Source organism: Anolis carolinensis, chromosome 5 (genome assembly GCF_035594765.1).
Source record: "Anolis carolinensis isolate JA03-04 chromosome 5, rAnoCar3.1.pri, whole genome shotgun sequence".
Lineage (NCBI taxonomy): Eukaryota > Metazoa > Chordata > Lepidosauria > Squamata > Dactyloidae > Anolis > Anolis carolinensis.
In genome coordinates, this window is record NC_085845.1 from 198,664,582 (window position 1) to 198,684,458 (window position 19,877).

Genomic DNA, 19,877 nt, shown 5'->3' on the forward strand with positions numbered 1-19,877 from the left:
TTCAAAACTAGGTTCAAGGTGTCTAATCTGGTTAAGATTAACCAATAAATGCAAAATTTAGCACTCTATGAAAGAAAATCCACAAAAGCATGCTTTGAATTATGTCATTAACAACTATAAAATCCGTTCTTTTGTTTAGTTTAAGCCTGCCACAATAGTCAGCACTCTTAAAGCCTGTTAGCTGCTCTCTCGGCAATTTGTTCAGAAGTGTAAGACACACACTGACTCTCATTCTGATACACACACACATACACTTTGCTGGTAATTTTAAGTGGTGTTTTGAATCAGTTTTGACTTTGGAGGTCCCTATGAGTAAAAGACAGGCAGGACACCGTATCATTAAAACCCTCCCAATGTCTTGCAAAGTTAGTTTCTTTTATTGAGTCAGTCCATTTGTGAGCTTTTCTTTTCATGTCAAGGGGTGACTTGAGAAACTGCAAGTCACTTCTGGTGTGAGAGAATTGGCTGTCTACAAGGACGTTGCCCAGGGGACACAGATGTTTGATTTTTTACCATCCTGTGGATCTCCTGCATGGAGAGCTGGAGCTGACAGAGGGAGCTCACCCGCTCTCCCTGAATTGGTCAATGGTCCTACCAGAACAAAGGTTTAATCCATTGTGACACCAGGGGCTCTGGATTTGTGAGCTAGTCTTCCTCTTTTTCTACTGCCTTTCACTATAATAATAATAATAATAATAATAATAATAATAATAATAATAATAATAACAACAACTTTATTTTTGTATGCCGCCTCCATCTCCCTGAAGGGACACGGAGTGACTCATACGGGGACAAGCCCAATCAACATCATAAACATCATAAAATAGACAGTTTAAAGAACATATACATCATAGTTAAAAACAGAGTAATCAAACTGGAGTTTAAATTAACTTAAATTATAAAACATAAAATATAAAAACAATCTTAATTGCTTGCAAGTCATTGAAAAATCTAACTAAGCATGACTGGGTCACTTCGACATGAATTCTGTTATTTTTCTAATGCATCATGTCAGATATGGCATTAATGTAGTTTGACATCACATTAATTGCCATGGCTCAGTGCTATGGGTGTGGAGAGATATCTTTATTTTGGAGAAGAGAAGGTTAAGAGGGAACATGTTCAAATATTTGTAAGGACATCCCATTGGGGAAGGGGCAAGCTGATTTTCTGCTGCTCTAGAGACTAGGACACAATGGAGCCATGGATTCAATCTGCAGAAATAGAGATTCCACTGAAACATTAGGAAAAGCTTCCTGATGACAAGAGGTGTTTGTTGAATATGACCACTTTTCTGGAAAGTGATACCAGCCTTGCCTGACTGGTAGCTCCAATGACAGTACATCTAGTTGCACAAATGTTAACTCAACAATCAGCTCTTCTTTCTACTCTAGTTGGGATCATCAACAGGATTTCAGATGCGGCACATTTGGGGCATTAATCAGCAAACAAATAAATGGACATCTTCCAAGGTTGTGATGTTCCAGTTCTTCACTTCGCCTGCCAGTGTTTGCGTGCCATTCTGGATCTGCTGCTTTGCTGCCATTTCAATACCCAGAGAAAGCTGTCTTAATTGCACTTGGTTCCTGACCAAGCCGTGCTGAGACGAGGCTTAATTAAGCATTCTCTTGGATTTGGAAATGAGCAAGCGGCCTCGTTCGGGTTTTATTCTCCTTTTAATTCGTTTTTTTTAAAGGAAAAAAAAGCTTTCTGTTGTTCACGGTGCCAAGCTATTCCTCAGCACATCTCCTTATACAAAGTGCTGGCAGTTTGGCTGCTGCTCATCTTGTAGTTCCAAATATCTGGACACCACTACTTTAATTTATGATCAGCAGCCTTCCAAAAAGCAAAAGTATGGCAATATCAGTCACATTATGAATAAGGAAAGCTGGGAATGGGTGTCCAAAAGCTGAATGAATTGCATTCAGCCCAAATTTTGGGTTGTGCTACTTGTTTAAATTAACTTATCCTTGTGCTTTTGAAATCAACAGAAAAGGTTTTGCATCAGAGGCGAGGCTACAATATCATAACTATGCTCCATCTCCTGATCCAAGCCCTAAAGCTCACCTTCAAATTGCTAGACAGCTTATGGTGACCTCAAGAATTTCATAGAATTTTTTTAGGGAAGGAATACTTAAATATGATTTTTCTCTCCTCTGAAACAGAGCTAACAGCACCTGGTAATTGTCAGTGATCTCCCATCCAAGTACCAAACAGGGTTGGTCTGCTTAGCTTCCAAGATCAGATGGGACCTGGTGCCTTTAGGATGCTCCAATTGTGCTCAAATAGTGGGGAGAAAACTGCTAGAGAGGATATTTTAATCAAATCCATGGATATGGACAATCAAACCTGAAAAAGTTGAAAACACAAATATGGAAGGATGACTGTATAACTAGATCCCTGAAGAATATTTAAAGACATGTTTCCATATATCTGTGAGTGTTTGAGTGTATACTGTATATATGAATGTGTGTGTGTGCATGTGCATACACACACACATACATACATACATACATACATATACACACACAGAGATTGGTATGGAAAAAAACGTAGAAGAGACTTCATGAACCCATATTAAAATAAAATAGCGATAAGCTTGGTTCCTAGATCTCTGAATATCTTAGTAACTTCTCTCATCTGGAAGCCACATTAGTGCAATCCTGCATTTCCAAAATCAATTCAGCAGGGTTTCTGTTGTGGATGACTCTCTGAGTAAGTAGTAACAACAGGGAGTTGGAGAGTAGGCCGTCAGAAAGGTCTACTTGTGAACAAGATTCTATAGAAGAGGATTCGGCAAATACTTACTGGAACCACTGATGAAGGGTTTGATGGGGATGATGGGTTTGACAATGAAGCAGTTTCTATGAGAAGTGCTGGGAGTGATACTGATGAGGTTGTGGATGAGATGGATTGGACAAAAGTAGTAGAAGTGGGTGAGGAGCCTACAAGTAGTGGAACATTCAGAAGATCTGTTGGGAATGAAACTTGGAGGAAAGATTATTTGTCTGCTGTTTGGGAGGATGTAAATAGAAGCAAGAGAAGGGCTGATTGGCAGGCAAGGCAAAAAGCAGCTCGGGCAGCACAACTGGCAGCTGAACATGGGGTGTTGTCTGATTCTAGTTTGGAGGAGAAGGCAGGAGCAGCTGAGGGTGGGGCATTGGCTGATTGCAACTCAGAGGAAGGTTTGTAATAAAAGGAGGGTTGGTTGCAATAGGAACCTTGCGACTGGCAAAGTGTATGCTTGGTTGCATGTTATGCTGGGTCGATTCCTGTGATTCCTGAACTTTGTGGATTTTTGGGATTTGCTACTGTTCTTGGTTTGGACCTAGGATCACTTCTAGACATCATGTTCGCTCTTGTGCCCTGACTTTGGATTAGACGTTTGACGCTGCTGCTGTATCCTGTTTGCTGTGGATGACCCCTGGACCTGCTTGACTATGACTTTACTTCATCTTGGAACGTCTCGGGGCCGGGCTGTGGCGCAGGCTGTTGAGCAGCTCAATAAATCACGCTGACCATGAGGTCATGAGTTCGAGGCCAGCCCATAGCGGGGTGAGCACCTGTCAATTAAAAATAAAAAATAGCCCCTGCTCGTTGCTGACCTAGCAACCCAAAAGATAGTTGCATCTATCAAGTAGGAAATAAGGTACCACTTATAAAAAAAAGTGGGGAGGCAAATTTAACTAATTTACGACCTGGAATGAAGAAGTGCCATCAGAGTGGATGATGAAGCAGCTGCTCCCCCCTGTGGCCAGAATCGAACATCCCCTCAGGAGAAGGTTAAATTGCGTCTGCGTCTGTCTGTCTTGGTCTCTGTTTGATGTGTTTATGGGCATTGAATGTTTGCCCTATGTGTGTATAATGTGATCTGCCCTGAGTCCCGTTCGGGGTGAGAAGGGCGGAATATAAATACTGTAAATAAATAAATAAATGATCGTATTTGCTGAAACGATAGCGAGTGTTTCTCCTCTGCCGGGTATTTTGGTTAGTGGGTTGGGATTTTTTTTAGGACTTTGGGATTCTCTGTTTTACCTCCTTTTTGACCAGTTGGTCTGTGTTTGTTTTTGAATATTTTGGTGCTGTTAAGCATTTTTGATTCTTTTGAGCGGTATCTTCATTAAACTATTGTTACTTTGTACTTGGGACTGACTTTGTGGTATCTGTACCTTGACAGTTTCCTTCTAAGTAGAAATATAGAGGATTCTACTTAGTCTAATGCTATATACCACAGCTGCCACCAACTTGAAGAAAACTTTTTTGTGAACTTTGAACTGATATATTGGTACAAAGACGTAGTTTAAATGCATGACTGGAAGTGCTGCAGCTCTGTCATTATTGTCTATTGCTTCTCAGAAAGACTTGTCTTCCATTGTTTATTGCATTGCTTAATGATGGCATATGTGTTCTGTCAAGACTTCTAAGATAAAGCAATAAAGCATTTAGCTAGTATTTTAGTGTCATCAAGGAATGAATGGTAGGACCAGCCCTGCATTTCCATTTGAATGCCTTTCAGATTTGGTGGGGAAAAGAGCATGAGCAGAGGCCATTAGAAGTAGAAATAATATTTGGGGGAAAAACCTGCAATAAATTATTAAAAGAACTGTTTTTTGCCTGTCAGAAAACCCTAATGAGTAGAATCCTAGGTTGTAGCTATGTGGATTAAGGCAAAGAACAGCAGTTAACCTCCAGTTTCAAAGATCCTGCCAAGTGGAAGGTCAGCAGTTCAAGCTGTGGGCAGGGTGAGCTCCCACCATCAGTCTAGCTTATGCCTACCTTGCAGTTCAAAAACAGCAGTTGTGAGTAGATAAATAGGTATTGCTTTTAGAGGGGAGGAAAAGGTGCCCCGGAAAAACATGCCAGTGGTCCGATCAGGAAGGTGTCTATGAACAACAAAGCTCCTTGGCGTGGAAGAATGGAGCAATAGAACCTCCACATGGCCAAGTCGATCACTGCCTTCAGATGTCAAAGATGAGGGAAAGAGGGAAAAACCTGCCTCTGTTTATGTACTGTTCTGTCTTTGTCAATTGTATAAAGGAATTGAATATTTACCATATACGAGGGTTGAATGAAAAGTAATGCCTCCACCTTCGTATCTCCTCAACAGATGGCAGTACTGGTATGCAGCAAGTCCTGGCTTATTCAGTAGACTCTTCTCTACAGTTCCATTTGGCGGGAAGCCTTAGCATTGAATGGTTGTGTTGTTAAAGTGCGAAGTATGGAACCCTGCGCAGACAGCCGGTCAATGCAACTTAAGCAATGTGCAGTCATTGAATTCTTGACAGCAGAAGGTGTCACCCCAAAGGAGATTCATCAGAGAATGCAAGCTGTTTATGGGGATTGTGTTGATGTGAGTACTGTGTGTCCTTGGGCAAATAAGTTTAAAGATGTTGAGGTGGGAACATCTGACTTGCATGACATACAAAGAGGTGGACATCCGGTGACAGCAACCACCAAATTTCACAAGCAAAAGGTTGACAGATTGATTCAGGACAATCGTCAAATCACTCAGAAATTTCAAGCATACTCGGCATTTCACAAGAATGCATAGGTCACATTATTGCTTTGCTTGGCTATTGGAAGATCTGTGCACGATGGGTCCTGTGAGATGCTGGTTGCGGAAACAGTGTTGACTTCTTCCGTGACTGCTTCAGAAAACTTGTTCATCGTTGGCAGAAATATATCCAATTGTCAGGTGATTATGTGGAAAAGTGAATTGTGGTAGTTAAAGAGCACATTCTAAGGATTATTTTTGCGTTTGATTTATTAAAATATTCTCATCCAAACCCAAGTAATGAAGGTGGAGGCATTACTTTTCATTCAACCCTCATATATACCTGTAATCCACTCTGAGTCCCCTCTAGGAGATAGAGGGGAATATAAATGAAGATGATGATGATGATTAGACACCATTTGAACTGCCATGACTCAGTGCCATAGAATCATGGAAGTTGTAGTTTTGCAAGCTCTTTAGCCTTCTCTGCCAAATAGTGATGACACTTCACCAAACTGCAACTTCCATGGCATTGAGCCATGGCAGTTAAAGTGGGATCAAACTGTCTTGTTTCTACAGTGCATGTGCCTCCTCCAAAAGTAGTTCATTTCTAGCTATAGTTTCCACCTGTAGTTTCACCTTTTCATGGAAAGCCCAGGAATGTACCCGCACATGGGTATGGGCTTATGCTCTATTTATAGAATTGTGCTTTGTCCTGCCCTTAACCTCCAAACAATCCCATGTCCTACATTAGCTCATTGATTTGATGTATTTTCCACTGCTGTATTTATTTGGTTCCCATCACTTCAGCTGCCAATTGTTTTACTATCTTCTACCGGGAATTATCTTTGGATGGGGAGGGGGTACAAAGGTCCCTTGGGATGGTCCCCATGGTGAGTTATTTAGTATCACTTCCTCTACCTGGCAAGATTAATTAGCTCATACTCCATATCGCACTTGGAAGAGGAAAAGGTGGTGGGTAATATGTATGATTATCACACCAGGGGACTGATTGCTGCCACCGCAGGCACCCGTCGCAATACGATGGATTTTAGCAGACAATCCAAAACCTCCCGGCAGCATCAGCAGGATGGGAACACTTGTGCTTTACTTAGAGGAGTAGGGGATCACGGATGATATTAATAGGGTCCCCCAGATCTCAGGAGAGAGTCTTCTCCAGTCTCCAGGACAAGGGAGCAAAAGTTCAGAGTCAGAGCATTGCCTTGAAGATATTCTGTTCAAAGCATAGCTTTGGTTATGCCACCACTGTCACATGTTCTGCAAAAACAGTGTGCTTGGAAAGGCATTCAGATCATTGCTGGGGAAGGGACCCATTTAAACCTTTCCTAGCTTCTCCAGTTTGATTCTATGTTATGTTTCCATTGAAAGTGGCTTCACAATTATGCATGGTTATCTGTTCCCTGTGAGATCCAGGTCCTATAGAATCCAGGATTGGGATTTAAGAGAAATGTACTTAAAATGCTCAGCCTGAGAGCTCTAGTGCCTCACCAAACTACACATCCCAGGATTCCACAGGATGGACCATGGCAACCAGGAGTTTGACTTTTGAGGATTTGATTATTCACATATTTGATTAATATGTTCTCTCTAGGAGCCCCAGTGGCGAAGTGTGTTAAAGCACTGAGCTGCTGAACTTGCAGACCGAAAAGTCCCAGGTTCAAATCCCGGGAGTGGAGTGAGCGCCTGCTGTTAGCTCCAGCTTCTGCCAACCTAGCAGTTCAAAAACATGCAAACGTGAGTAGATCAATAGGTACCGCTCCAGCAGGAAGGTAACAGCACTCCATGCAGTCATGCCAGCCACATGACCTTGGAGGTGTCTACAGACAACGCTGGCTCTTCGGCATAGAAATGGAGATGAACAACCCCCAGAGTTGGTCACGACTGGACTTAATGTCAGGGGGAACCTTTACCTTTACCTTACTTTGGGAATCTCTAGTTTCCCAGTGCAACCCTATGGACAGCTTCAGGCAGAGATAGCTCACAGTTGCATTGAAGGATCTAGAGATTCCTAGAGATAACACTTCATTTTGTAGGTCCTCCAGCATGATTTTATGCTCAGCTTCTGGTGGATGTTGACAGTAGAGTTGTGTTGGGCCTAGAGGTTTCTACGGAGGTGTTTTCTTTTTGCAAGGGTCCTGCCCCATTTACACCAACATCTGCTGGAAATTGACCCATAAACACCTTGAGATACCTAGAGGGAATGGCTTTCTGAAAATCTCCAGAGTTTCTAGCATTTTGAATTTTTGCAGAGTTTGGAATTCCTGTGTTTCCATACAGGCACATAATGAGATGCTTTGGAGTTGGGACTCCACCTAAACATGACGGTGACCAAAGTCAGGGCATTTGGGGCATTTTCAGTGCTTTCCCTAGGAGACATGCCTTCCCCAAGGACATCTGCTTAATGCCTTTTTTTTACTCGCTTTTCATCTCCAGGTAAAGATTGGAGCTATTCTTCTGTGCTATTTAATGGATCATTTGTTTTATTCCTGCTGTTTAGCTCTCATTTTTATATTGCTGCTCTTTGTTGCTAGTTCTTTTAATTGCTGCTGTTATTGTTGTTGCGTGATTTTTTAAAAGATATTTTGATGCAGTTGCCATGGTAGCATTTTGATATAGGACCGATCCTGGGAGGGATGTAGATGGTTGCTTGAAGAAACTTTAGATCTGCAACATGGAAGGCAGGTATACTCTGCAGGACAAGGAAGATTTTGGGTTAAAAAGTCCTAAAGCTCTACTGAAAAGTCCAAAATCCTTAGGCTTGGTTAGAGATAGTAGGGGAAATACCTGAATAGGCAATGATCCAACTGGAGAAAGAATTTGTAATAAATATGTAACAAAGTTTGAAATATTTTCTGTTCCTGGTTTGAAAGTATCATTTCCTGTTTAATTGTTCAATACTTACTTTGAACATCATTGTTATACTCCAGAACTCCAGCCATTGTTGTGGCTGCCACAAACTATGTTGCGTTGGTTGAGACTCTATGAGATATTCATTCATCCAACCAACCAGCTCAATGGCTTCAAAAGCTTCATTCTTAAATGTCTCAATTAGAATCCACATATATTCAATCAAATCAGTCCAGAAAAAAGAATGGCCATTTCTTTCTCTTTTGCAAAGGTTTCTTGTCATGTCCACTTACTGTATATATTCATGTATAATAAAAAAATGACCCAAAACCCTGGGTCAAAGTATAGAGTTGAAAGAGATGAGAAGTGCCAAGACTCTGTCATGCAGAACATTACGATTAAAGTACTCTTGACAGAAAGTCATCCACCACACTCCCAAGGAATATATTCCACTATCAAACAGTTCTTACCATCACAAGGTTCTTCCCAGTGTTTGAGTCCATTGCTCCCTATGCTAGTCTTTAGGGCAGCGTAAAACAAGCTGGCTCCATCATCCTTTTAAGTATGTAAACATAGCTATCATGATCCTTCTTAACCTTTTTGCATCCAAGCTAAACATAACCAGCTCCCCAAGCCACTCCTCATAGGGCTTGTCTTCCAGACCTTTACTCCTGTCTGTTGCCCTTCTCTGGACATGTAGTAGAGACCAGTCAGAAACAGGTTTCAATATGTCCTTGTAAATGTTTGAGCCATGGATCTTTAGGAATTCAAATGCAAACTGAACCAAACTGCATCCCGCAGACTAATAGGCATATTGCAACATGTGGCTCCCCACCGGCTTTCACACCTTCTGCTTCAAAATAGTATCAGCCCAGGTTATAAATGACTATTTTGAGAGGAAGTATTTTAAAAGACATATTTTCAGAAAGCATTTTGGAACTTTTTTTTTCCAAAACAATTTCACAGGTTATTGCAAAAATAGGACAGAACAGATTGCTGGGTGAACAAACAAGGAAGAGAAAAGGAACTGATTTGCCCTCAAAGCTATGAATAGTATGTCTAAGAAAACAGCAGTATCTACGTCACCTTCCTCCAACCTCCAACCTCTGGTCCAGCCCAAAAAATATAGCAGTGGGTCAAAGGATTGGCAGATTTGCTCTAAGTTTTAGTCCAAACTTTGAAAGAGATATGCATAGTGTCTTTCAATAACTCCAACACCTTGTGTAGTTGTCATCGGGTTTTCTTAGGAAAGAAATACTCAAAAGCTGGTTTGCTTGTTTCTATCTTTCCATCTATGGACTATGATTGAGCTATTTCCCCTTTTTTGTGCCAGGAGTGACTTGAGAAACTGCAAGTCGCTTTTGGTGTGAGAGCATTGGCTATCTGCCAGGACATTGCCCAGGGGACGCCCGGATGTTTGATGTTTTGCCATCCTTGTGGGAGGTTTCTCTCACATCCTCACATGTGTAGCTAGTGCTGACTGATGGGAGATCACCACGCTCCCCAGATTTGAACTGCCAACCTTGCAGTCAGCAGTCCTGCTGGAACAAGGTTTTAACCCATTGCACCACTGGGGGCTCACCTATATTTCCCTGATATCTATCTACTGATAGAGCTGATATAGATACTTGATAAACATGTACTATCTATTGTTGTAATATTTATATATATGGATTGACAAATCTATCCATCTAGTGTATATAAAGTATAAGCATAGTTTTTCAGCCCTTTTTTTAGGGCTGAAAAAGTTCCCCTCAGCATATACTCGAGTGAGGATCCTGGCTGGCTTATGTTTGGGTCGGCTTATACTCAAGTATATAGGTAATCAGATTTAGACACTCTTATCTTATTAAAGTCTTATTATTATTATTATCATAAATTACATTTTTATATAAACATTCAAAAACATTTAACCTATTGATGCCTCAAATAATATAATTTTTTCGTATCTATTTTTATTTTTGAAATTTCCCAGTAACTGCTGCATTTCCCACCCTCGTCTTATACTTGAGTCAATAGGTTTTCCCAGTTTTGTGATAAAATTAAGTGCCTCAGCTTATATTCAGGTCGGCTTATACTCGAGTATATCTGGTACTTTCTATCTGACATAGGTAAATCTATTCATTCATAATTATAATTATCTATCTATTTATCTATCACTGTGTACGTATGTATATTGATCTCTATCCATTGACCTATCCATTTATGTACTACCCATGTCTCTGATATCAGTCCACTGCTAGATCTGATACAAATAACTACATACTAATAGATCTTTCTGGCTAGCTATCAGTGTATATTTGTCTATCTGTTCAGCTATGCAACGACAGATCTGATGCGTCTATCTTATAACTATGAACTGAGAGATCTATGTATCATTCCTGTATAAACAATAGATCTATCTACCTACTTTTCTACCTGATATCTAATGACTGATTTGATACAAGTATTTGATAGCTATGTACTAAAAATCTACCTGCTTACCAACTACGCACCTACCTCTCATTCTCACCTATCCCCTCATCGCATTGATAGCCATCCCGTGGCTTCCCTGTGTTGAAGAGTTTCCTATTGGAACCCTAACGACACCCCACTTTCCGACCAGCCCCCCAATCCCCCCTTTTGCCCTCCTGTAGCAATGGGGCTTACTCACTGAAGTGTTCTGGCACTGGACGCTGGAGCTGTTGAACCGCAAGGCCGGCACCCTCTTCTCGTTGCCCTGGATGTTGATGATGCACTCGTAGCCCCGCTGGCCCGACTGGGGCTGGGGCAAGTTCTTGGCCTTGAGCGTGATGGGTTTGACCACTTCCACAGGAACCAAGATCTTGTTGGCATGGAGCAGCTGGGGGCAGTCCTGCAGAAAGGGAAAGAAAAAAACCAAACCATACAGTTAAGAAACATATAGAACCAGAAAAGCCACATGTCAATTCCTTTGGGCTTTTGCACTGGATTGTTGCACTGTTTAAAAAGATGACTGACTAGGGATGTGAATCATTGCTGAGCATTCATTTTACTTTCTCCTTGCTTTACAAGAATAGGATGCTTTCCAAACAACTTTCCCACTTCTCTACTGCAGTCCCTACTTAGAGAATGTTGTTGCAGTTGCACACACCATCAAGTTATTTCTGACTTATAGTGAGCCTATAGTATTACTTTCTTGGCAGAATTTGTTCGTAGCGGGTTCCCTTTGTTTTTCTTTGAACCTAGATCTTAGGTTTTGAGGAAGACAATGGCAAGCTTCTTCAGATGACATATTGTCTAGATCTCATTGCCTATAAATGGCTTATTTTTTCATGTCAGGAGCGACTTGAGAAATTGCTTCTGGTGAGAGAGAATTGGCTGTCTGCTAGGACATTGCCCAGGGGACATACTGATGTTTTGATGTTTTTACCATCCTTGTGGGAGGCTTCTCTCATGTCCCCACATGGGGAGCTGGAGCTGGAGCTGAGAGAGGGAGCTCATCCGCACTCTCCCCGGGCTGGATTTGAACTGGCAACCTTCAGTTCAGAACCCAACCTTCAAGTCATCAGTCCTGTCAGCACAAGGGTTTAACCCACTGCACCACCGTGGGGCTCCTTAAAAGTGGCTTGAAGTCATGAAAGAGAAACAATAATAGCTACACACTTTATATGGGCTTTCCTCAAAACCACACTACATCATACTACACATCTCAGAGTCCCTGCCATTGTATACAATGGTACTTGAGCATCCACACATTTTGGTATCTGAATCCATGGTACTTAATTAAGCATTACTTAAAAGTTAAGAATACTTAAGTATACATAACTAAGGATTAAGTATAGTAAGTATACATAAGCTAAGTATACTTAACTAGAGAGTTGATACAGAATTCTGGCTATTGTTTCCTACACATGAAATTTATTCTTCTTAAAAGAACAAAACATGTTTTTCTTCACAGAAGAATCCCTCCACAATAATTTTGGGCATTGGAATATGGGAAATAATATTAGAGGAATACGAATATCCCAGGATCTGATCCCAGGTTTACTGCTTTAAATTGGATTATATGAGTCTGCACTGCCAGATAATCCAGGATAAACAGAAAACTTGGGATTTGATCCTGGGATATAGGGGCTGTCTGGGGTCACTTCCACACAACATATTATCTGTGTGTCGAAGGCTTTCATGGCCGGGATCACAGGGTTGTTGTATGTCTTTTGGGCTGTGTGGCCATGTTCCAGAAGTATTCTCTCCTGACGTTTAGCCCACATCTATGGCAGGCATCCTCAGAGGCTGTGAGGCATGGAGAAACTAGGCAAGGAAGGTAAATATATATCTGTGGAGAGTCCAGGGTGTGACAAGAGTCCTTTGTCAGTTGGAAGCCAGCGCTAATGTTTCAGTTAATCACCCTAATTAGCATTGGAATGGTTTGTCTCTTGCCAGGGGGGCATCCCTTGTCTGCTTTGAACTGGATTATATGGCAGTGTGGACTCAGATAACCCATTCAAAACAGATTCTGTAGATCATCTGTCTTGATAGTCTGGGTTATATGGCTGTGCGGAAGGGCCGAGAGAGAGAGAGAGAGAGAGAGAGAGAGAGAGAGAGAGAGAGAGGGGGGGGGAACTCAGTTAGTCACCATACATCTATAGAATTAATGCACATTGATAACACTTTAACTGGTATGACTCAATGCTACGAAATCCTGGGATTTGTAATTTGGTCAGGAACAAATCCCTTTTGGTAGAGAGGACCAAACACCTTGTAAAACTGTCACTCCCATGATTCCATAGCAATGAACCAAAGCACTTAAAGTGTTATCAAACTGCATTCGTCCTACAGTGTCGATGCATCTTTGGACAGAAATGCATTGGAGTTCGAAGAGTCAAGTGCTGGGGAAAGCAGGACTGAAAGATTGTCCCATTCAAAGGGATTTGGCCTCCTGTGATATTTGCTGGCTAGTATTTGCAAGACTGGCATGGTCCCCCCACTCTTCATGCCGGCACCCTAACCTTTCTGATCGTACTTGTTTCCAATTCATTAACGGGAAGCAATTCCAGCGGACCCCATAAAATATTCGTTAGCATATAAAAAGGTTTGAGGCGATGTGAGGAAGTTCATTATAGATAATTGAAGAGGCGAAGGCCATAAAAAGGCAAAGTCCACCTCAGGATGTATGACTTTATCTGATTGACCTAATGGACTTTCTAATTGAAATTTAAATGGGCTATTTCTCAGGACGAAAGAGAGAATGGAAGTGAAGGGGTCTCGCCTTTTATGTCCTGAGTTCAAGTCTCTGGGTGGTAGGAGATGCAATCACAGAACAATAGAGCTCAAAGAGACCCCCCCCCCCCCCGGGCCCTCCTGTCGCACCACAATTGCCAGACATGAATATACGAGGGTTGAATGAAAAGTAATGCCTCCACACCTTCGTAACTCGTCAACAGATGGCAGACCTGGTCTGTGGCAAGTCCTGGCTTGTTCAGTAGACTCTCCTCGACAGTTCCATTTGGCAGGAAGCCTTAACATTGAATGGTTGGGTTGTTGTATGCCTTTCGGGCTATGTAGCCATGTTCCAGAAGTATTCTCTCCTGACGTTTCACCCACATCTATGGCAGGCATCCTCAGAGGTTGCCTGCCATAGATGGTTGTGTTGAATGGTTGTGTTGTTAAAGTGCAAAGTATGGAACCCTGCACAGACAGTCAGTCAATGTGACTTAAGCAACGTGCAGTCACTGAATTCTTAAGGTGTCACTGTAGAGGAGAGTCTACTGAACAAGCCAGTACCTACCGCATACCAGTACTGTCATCTGTTGAGGAGTTACGAAGGTGGAGGCATTACTTTTCATTTAACCCTCGTACAACAAAAACACTTCTGACAGATGGTTGTGGAGCTTCTTTTTCAAAACCTCCAAAGAAGGAAGCTCCACCATATTCCCAGGCAACTTCATATTCCGCTGTTGAATGGCTCCTACTGCCAGGAAGTTTTTTCTTTACATTTAGGTGGGATGTCTTTTCCTTCAGCTTGAATCCATTGTTCCATTGTATCTTAGTCTCTGCAGCAGAAGAGAAAACCATGCCACTTTCAGTTATTCAAGCATGGCTCTCTTGTGCCCTCTCAACCTTCTCTTCTCCATTGCATTGAGGTGACATTGCATAACTCAATGAGAAGATAGCTAACCCCCAATTTCTTGATGCAAAGTTGCAGTTTTTATATTCAAATATGCAAAGGCTGTGATTCATTTTCCAGAGGGGGAAAAAAACTAATGTACGGAGTGGAGTAGAGTACCGGCAGTAATAAGCCTGCCTCTCATTGCACATGGCAGCTGATTTACAACTCATATGGTGTTTACATTATTAGAGTACTAATTCCCGTGGTCATAAAACTATATTTACATTTTGCATCACAGAAAGGCAGGCGGGAGGAGGGAAACCCGAAAACTCTTATTAGACCAGGTCAACGATACACAGAATGGATTTAGTATGAAGGATGGAGTGTAAATTTTGTTGCCCCCCACCCCAGCCTCACTATTCCTCTTCCCACCTCCTGCCTCCCCCTTCCACACACAAACAGACACCAACCATCACCTCCAAAGTTACACCATTCCCAAGTGTAATCCAACCAGACTCCAGCCGGTCAAAGAATCCTTTAACGCTCCATATATTTTATCTGCATTTCCTAAAAGTTTATGGCGCCATTAGCTTGATGGATGACGTACATATTTATTGGCACAGCAGAAGCAATAATACAGAAGGAAAATGCCCATAACCTTAAAAGGTAACTGACGAAGAGCAGGCTGCCAGGGGGATTTATGGAAAGCATAAACGTCCGGAGATAACAACAGAATAATTGAGTATTGGCCTACTGGAGGCTGAGAGACGCTCCATCCTAGTTAAGGGCTCTGTCAAGGATTATATTCCATAAAACCCGTTTTATTTCCCTTGTTTATTTTTTAGTGCTGGAGAGAGGTGGCTCTGAACAAAAGCCCTAGAGTCATAGCACCATGGGGCTGGAGGAGACACCAAGGGCCATCCAGTCCAACCGTATTCTGTTAGGCAGGGAGACACAATCCAGAAACTCTTGATAAATTGCCAGTCAGCTATGTTTTAAAAACCTCCAGAGATGGAGATCCCATCACATTCCAAGGCACCGTGTTCCACTGTACAACAATGTTTTCTGTCAGGAGATTCTTCCAAATATTTAGGTGAAATCTCATTTCCTGTAGATTGAATTTATTGTTCTGCATCCTAGTCTTTGGAAGAGCAGAAAAAATGCCTGCTCCATCTTCACGATGATATCCTTCAAATATTGAAATTTTAGTAAAGGTAAAGGTTTTCCCCTGACGTTAAGTCCAGTCATGACCGACTCTGGGGGTTGGCGCTCATCTCCATTTCTAAGCCGAAGAGCCGGCGTTGTCAGTAGACACCTCCAAGATCATGTGGACAGCATGACTGCATGGAGCGCCGTTACCTTCCTGCCGGAGCGGTACCTATTAATCTACTCACATTTGCATGTTTTTGAACAGCTAGGTTGGCAGGAGCTGGGGCTAACAGCGGGTGCTCATTCCACTCCCGGGATTTGAACCTAGCACCTTTTGGTCCGCAAGTTCAGCAGCTCAGCGCTTTAACACACTGTGCCACCAGGGGCCCCATTTAAATATTATGTCCCCTTTTAACCTCCTCTTCTTTGGGCTAAGCATGTCCCTAAGCTGCTTCTTATAGGAATTCATTGTCACCTTCCTCTGGACACCTTCTACCTTGTCAATATCTTTCTTGAACATGGATGCCCAGAACTGGATAGAGCATTCCGGGTGAGGTCTGACCAAAGCAGAATAGAATGGGATGATGACTTCCCTTGCTCTAGATCAGTGGTTCTCAACCTGTTGGTCCCCAAATGTTTTGGCCTTCAACTCGCAGAAATCCTAACAGCTGGTTAACTGGCTGGTATTTCTGGGAGTTGTAGATCAAAACACCTGGGGCACACAGATTGAGAACCACTGCTCTAGATGCTAAACAATCTCACTTTGAATACAGTGTTCCCTCACTTATTGCGGGGGTTGTTGCACCTCAGGTTAGCTTAACCTTGCTAAATACACCAGGCTACACACAGGATAAAGTCTTTTGTAGTTTATTCGGAAATAGGAAAATAATAGTTCTTAAAAAGCAAAAGTAAAGTTCCAAAATATTGTTGCAAAACAAAGGCTATAAAGAATAATCCAAGAAAACGTTAGGCATAAAACAAGGTTCCATAAATGCATGAAAAAGTCCCAAAACATGAATACACCAAGGCTGCATGATAATCTGAGAAAGCAAGAGCTGGCTGCTTGACTCAAATGAAAAGTTGCTTTGACAAAGATTTCTCCCTCAGCACACTCTTTTAATACCCTTTGCATTTCATGAATAAATTTCCTTGGCCTCTGACCTCCCTCTTGTTTGCTATTCTAGCACTCCTGCGAATCCTGAATTGCAAATGGCCAGCTCGGTCCAAAGATTCTGTTTCGTCAAGGTCAGACAGCTCGTTAGCATTAGTGTCTGTCTGCCTGCTATCAGACTGGGAGCTGTCCTCCCTTTGCACTTGGTTAGCTTCAGTATCATCTTCAGAATCATCAACACCCTTCCCTGCCATGGGGAAGCCTCCCTGCTCCTCATCTTCCACAGCAGGAACACTCTGACCCTAAATCCCATAATTCCCATCAGACCCATCGTGAACCTGAAGCTCATCATCTTGAGCCTGAATCCCATAATCCCCATCAGAGTCACTCTGAGGCTCTAGCTGAGTCACAACAGGGGTTACGTTCCAGGACCACCCGCAATAAATGAAAATCCACGAAGTAGGGACACTATGTTTATTCTATGTGTGGAGGAAAGCAAACCACAGACCACTTACTACAATGCAGTCTATACTTTATTTTAGCAGTTACAATATGCAGTACACCAGCAGAGAAGAAGAACAGAAGCTAAATAACTAATAATACCACTCTATACTGTCCACTGCCTCTTTGTTTCCAAGAGCAGTTGCTTTGGCTGGAGGCATTGGGAAGTCCAGTCAAGCTCCCACATTAGAGCCTACAATTCCTAATTTAGGGGGTCATAACTACATCCCTGAAATGATAGCAAGTCCTCTTAGTGAATTGCGATAACGAATATCTGAGCATCTTGCATGGTGTCCTATTATACAATGGGAGTTTCCCTTGCACAACAAGGCCTCTCACATTTTGGGCCTCGTTGTGTGTGCCCCATGGGTTCCATTATGCTATGGGTCCCATGGCACAACCATGTTCTTACATTTTTGGAATGACCCCAGAAATACAGCTAGGGTTGTGCTCCCTTCCTGGGAATACACATGTTGCACAGTGTCACCATTCATGTTTACATGATGGTAATTTCATTTGCACGATGTAAATATCTAACAGGGTGGTAGTTTATTATGTTTTATGTAAAGTCACACAGTGTAAGTTAGCGTATGAACCACAGTTAGGTGCTGACTTAATAGACTGAGTTACGTGAAGGAGAAAAAGCTTTCTTCCCTCCATAAATTTATTTATTTATTTATTTATTTACATCATTTTTACCCCGCCCTTCTCACCTGGAGGGACTCAGGATGGCTTACAACAGTCAGCAAATTACATTGCCCAAAATACATTCAATAAAACAATGACATATTAATAAACAATAAAACAGTACCACATCAATTAAAACTCTAATTAGACTGTATAAAACCATGAATTATAAAATTTAAAATGCATGTATAGTTAAACTAGCTTTGCCCGGCCACGTGTTGCTGTGGCTTATGGGAATCCTTTGTTGGCCAGATGGAATAGCAGTGAAAAGCCTTGCAGTCTCAAAGCCTGGCTGTTTTCTGGAGTAGCTGGAGCTTTTTGTTGTATGAACATAGGGGCATGGATGAGGGGTTGTGCTGCCAAGTTGAGTGTTTCTGGGATGTGTAGTTTTGTTGTTTTGTCCTAGGCTGAAATTTCATTACCCTTTTATATATATAGATTAATCCACTAACACCTTCATGTGAACCTTGATTCACGTCATATCGACCTCAGATGTTGCTCCTCAAACGCTTGAGTAGAAATCTAGTGTCTTCTTGGATATCAAGGAAATATAGGGTAAAATAAGAATCTCAGTGACGACTAATGAAGACTTATGTCTCGTATTGCTGTTTATAATTTGGACTGTGAAGTTTAAAGTTGCATCATGGATAATTCTGCATTTGTTATTGTATTTGTTGTATCCCTCTTCTACACAACCATGAAATCTCCAGTTATACACCTTGAGACAGCGGCACTTTCCTCTTTGGTCTGCAGGCCCCCACGCCTTTCTTACTGCATCACAGCTTGGAAATATCACTTTCCTTACCAAAACTCCCAGGATCCCTCAACAGCCATGTTGGATGGGGAATTATGGAAATTGTCCTGAAAAATGGCTTCTCGCAAGCTCTGGGCCAGCCTGCACCTGTTACCTCCCTGCCGTTCCTCCTTTCTATGAGAAGCACCTGCTTCTTGAGCCCAAATGGGCCAGCGGATCTCAAGTCCTCCAGCGGGATGTTTGAGGAGGGAAGGTACAAAGGAAATCAGCGCATTTGAACCTGAAGGGCCTCTTGTAGGGCTGGCAACAGGCAGCAGCTGTTCCCGGGAAAGGCAGTGTGCGGGAGCTGCCAAATCTTGTGATGAATTAATATCTGAAGCCGTCGTTCTTTTATGTGGCCCAAAGCATGAATGAGCTGGCATAAGATACTCGTAGAGCACAAATGGGCTTCTCCCCCTTCCCCCCTCCTTTTCTTCCCTTTTTCTTTCCTCCTCTTTTTTTGGCGGCAAATGAAAAACCCTCCTTTTCATGCCGCTTTGAAGAGGGGAAAAGATGGTGAGGCACCTGAAAACAGTCAAGCGTGGAAAGATGAAAAACCCCTTCCACGTAATTAGATGATTAAATACCTTTTAAGCCCGGGACCTAACAGATTGGTTATCTGGAGTTGCTCTTTTTACGTGCCAGGCTTTTCATTCTCTACCTACGGCCTTCCCTCCTGCCTGTTACCACTACCTCCCCTTCGCCATCCCTCCGCCACCCGGCTCCATTCCTCCCTACACAAAGCCCAAATCCCTTTCAAGGCTCTGAATGAGATACTGTTCATCTCACACAGCAAAAGAAACACATGAGACTTAATCCTTTATCCCATCAATTCGAACCAGCCGAGCCGTGGTGAGCTGAGTATGCCAGCAAGCCTGGCCTGGGAACCGCAGGGAGGAACCAATCTTGAGGCAAAGCGGCAAGAGACGCATTTTAACCAGTGTGTCTCCTTTGCCATCCCACTGGGGCCAAATGAGACATATGACTTAATGCATTTCTCTTTCAACAACTTAGATGAAGGGTTAGAAGGCACGATCATCAAGTTTGCAGATGACACCAAACTGGGAGGGATAGCTAACACTCCAGAAGACAAGAGCAGAATTCAAAACGATCTTGACAGACTAGAGAGATGGGCCAAAACTAACAAAATGAACTTCAACAGGGATAAATGCAAGATACTTCATTTCGGCAGAAAAAATGGAAT

The 19,877-nt window shown here is 42.3% G+C and overlaps 1 protein-coding gene across 1 annotated transcript in view; it reads right to left on the reverse strand.

Annotated features, from left to right (window-relative positions):
- The window catches only part of plxna4 (plexin A4), a 612,214-nt gene that overhangs the window by 121,159 nt on the left and 471,178 nt on the right, over positions 1-19,877 (reverse strand). Inside the window, exon 10 of the mRNA XM_003220748.4 lies at positions 11,016-11,216. Within this exon, the coding sequence (XP_003220796.1) occupies positions 11,016-11,216 (201 nt within the window). The remainder of the gene's footprint in view (positions 1-11,015; positions 11,217-19,877) is intronic.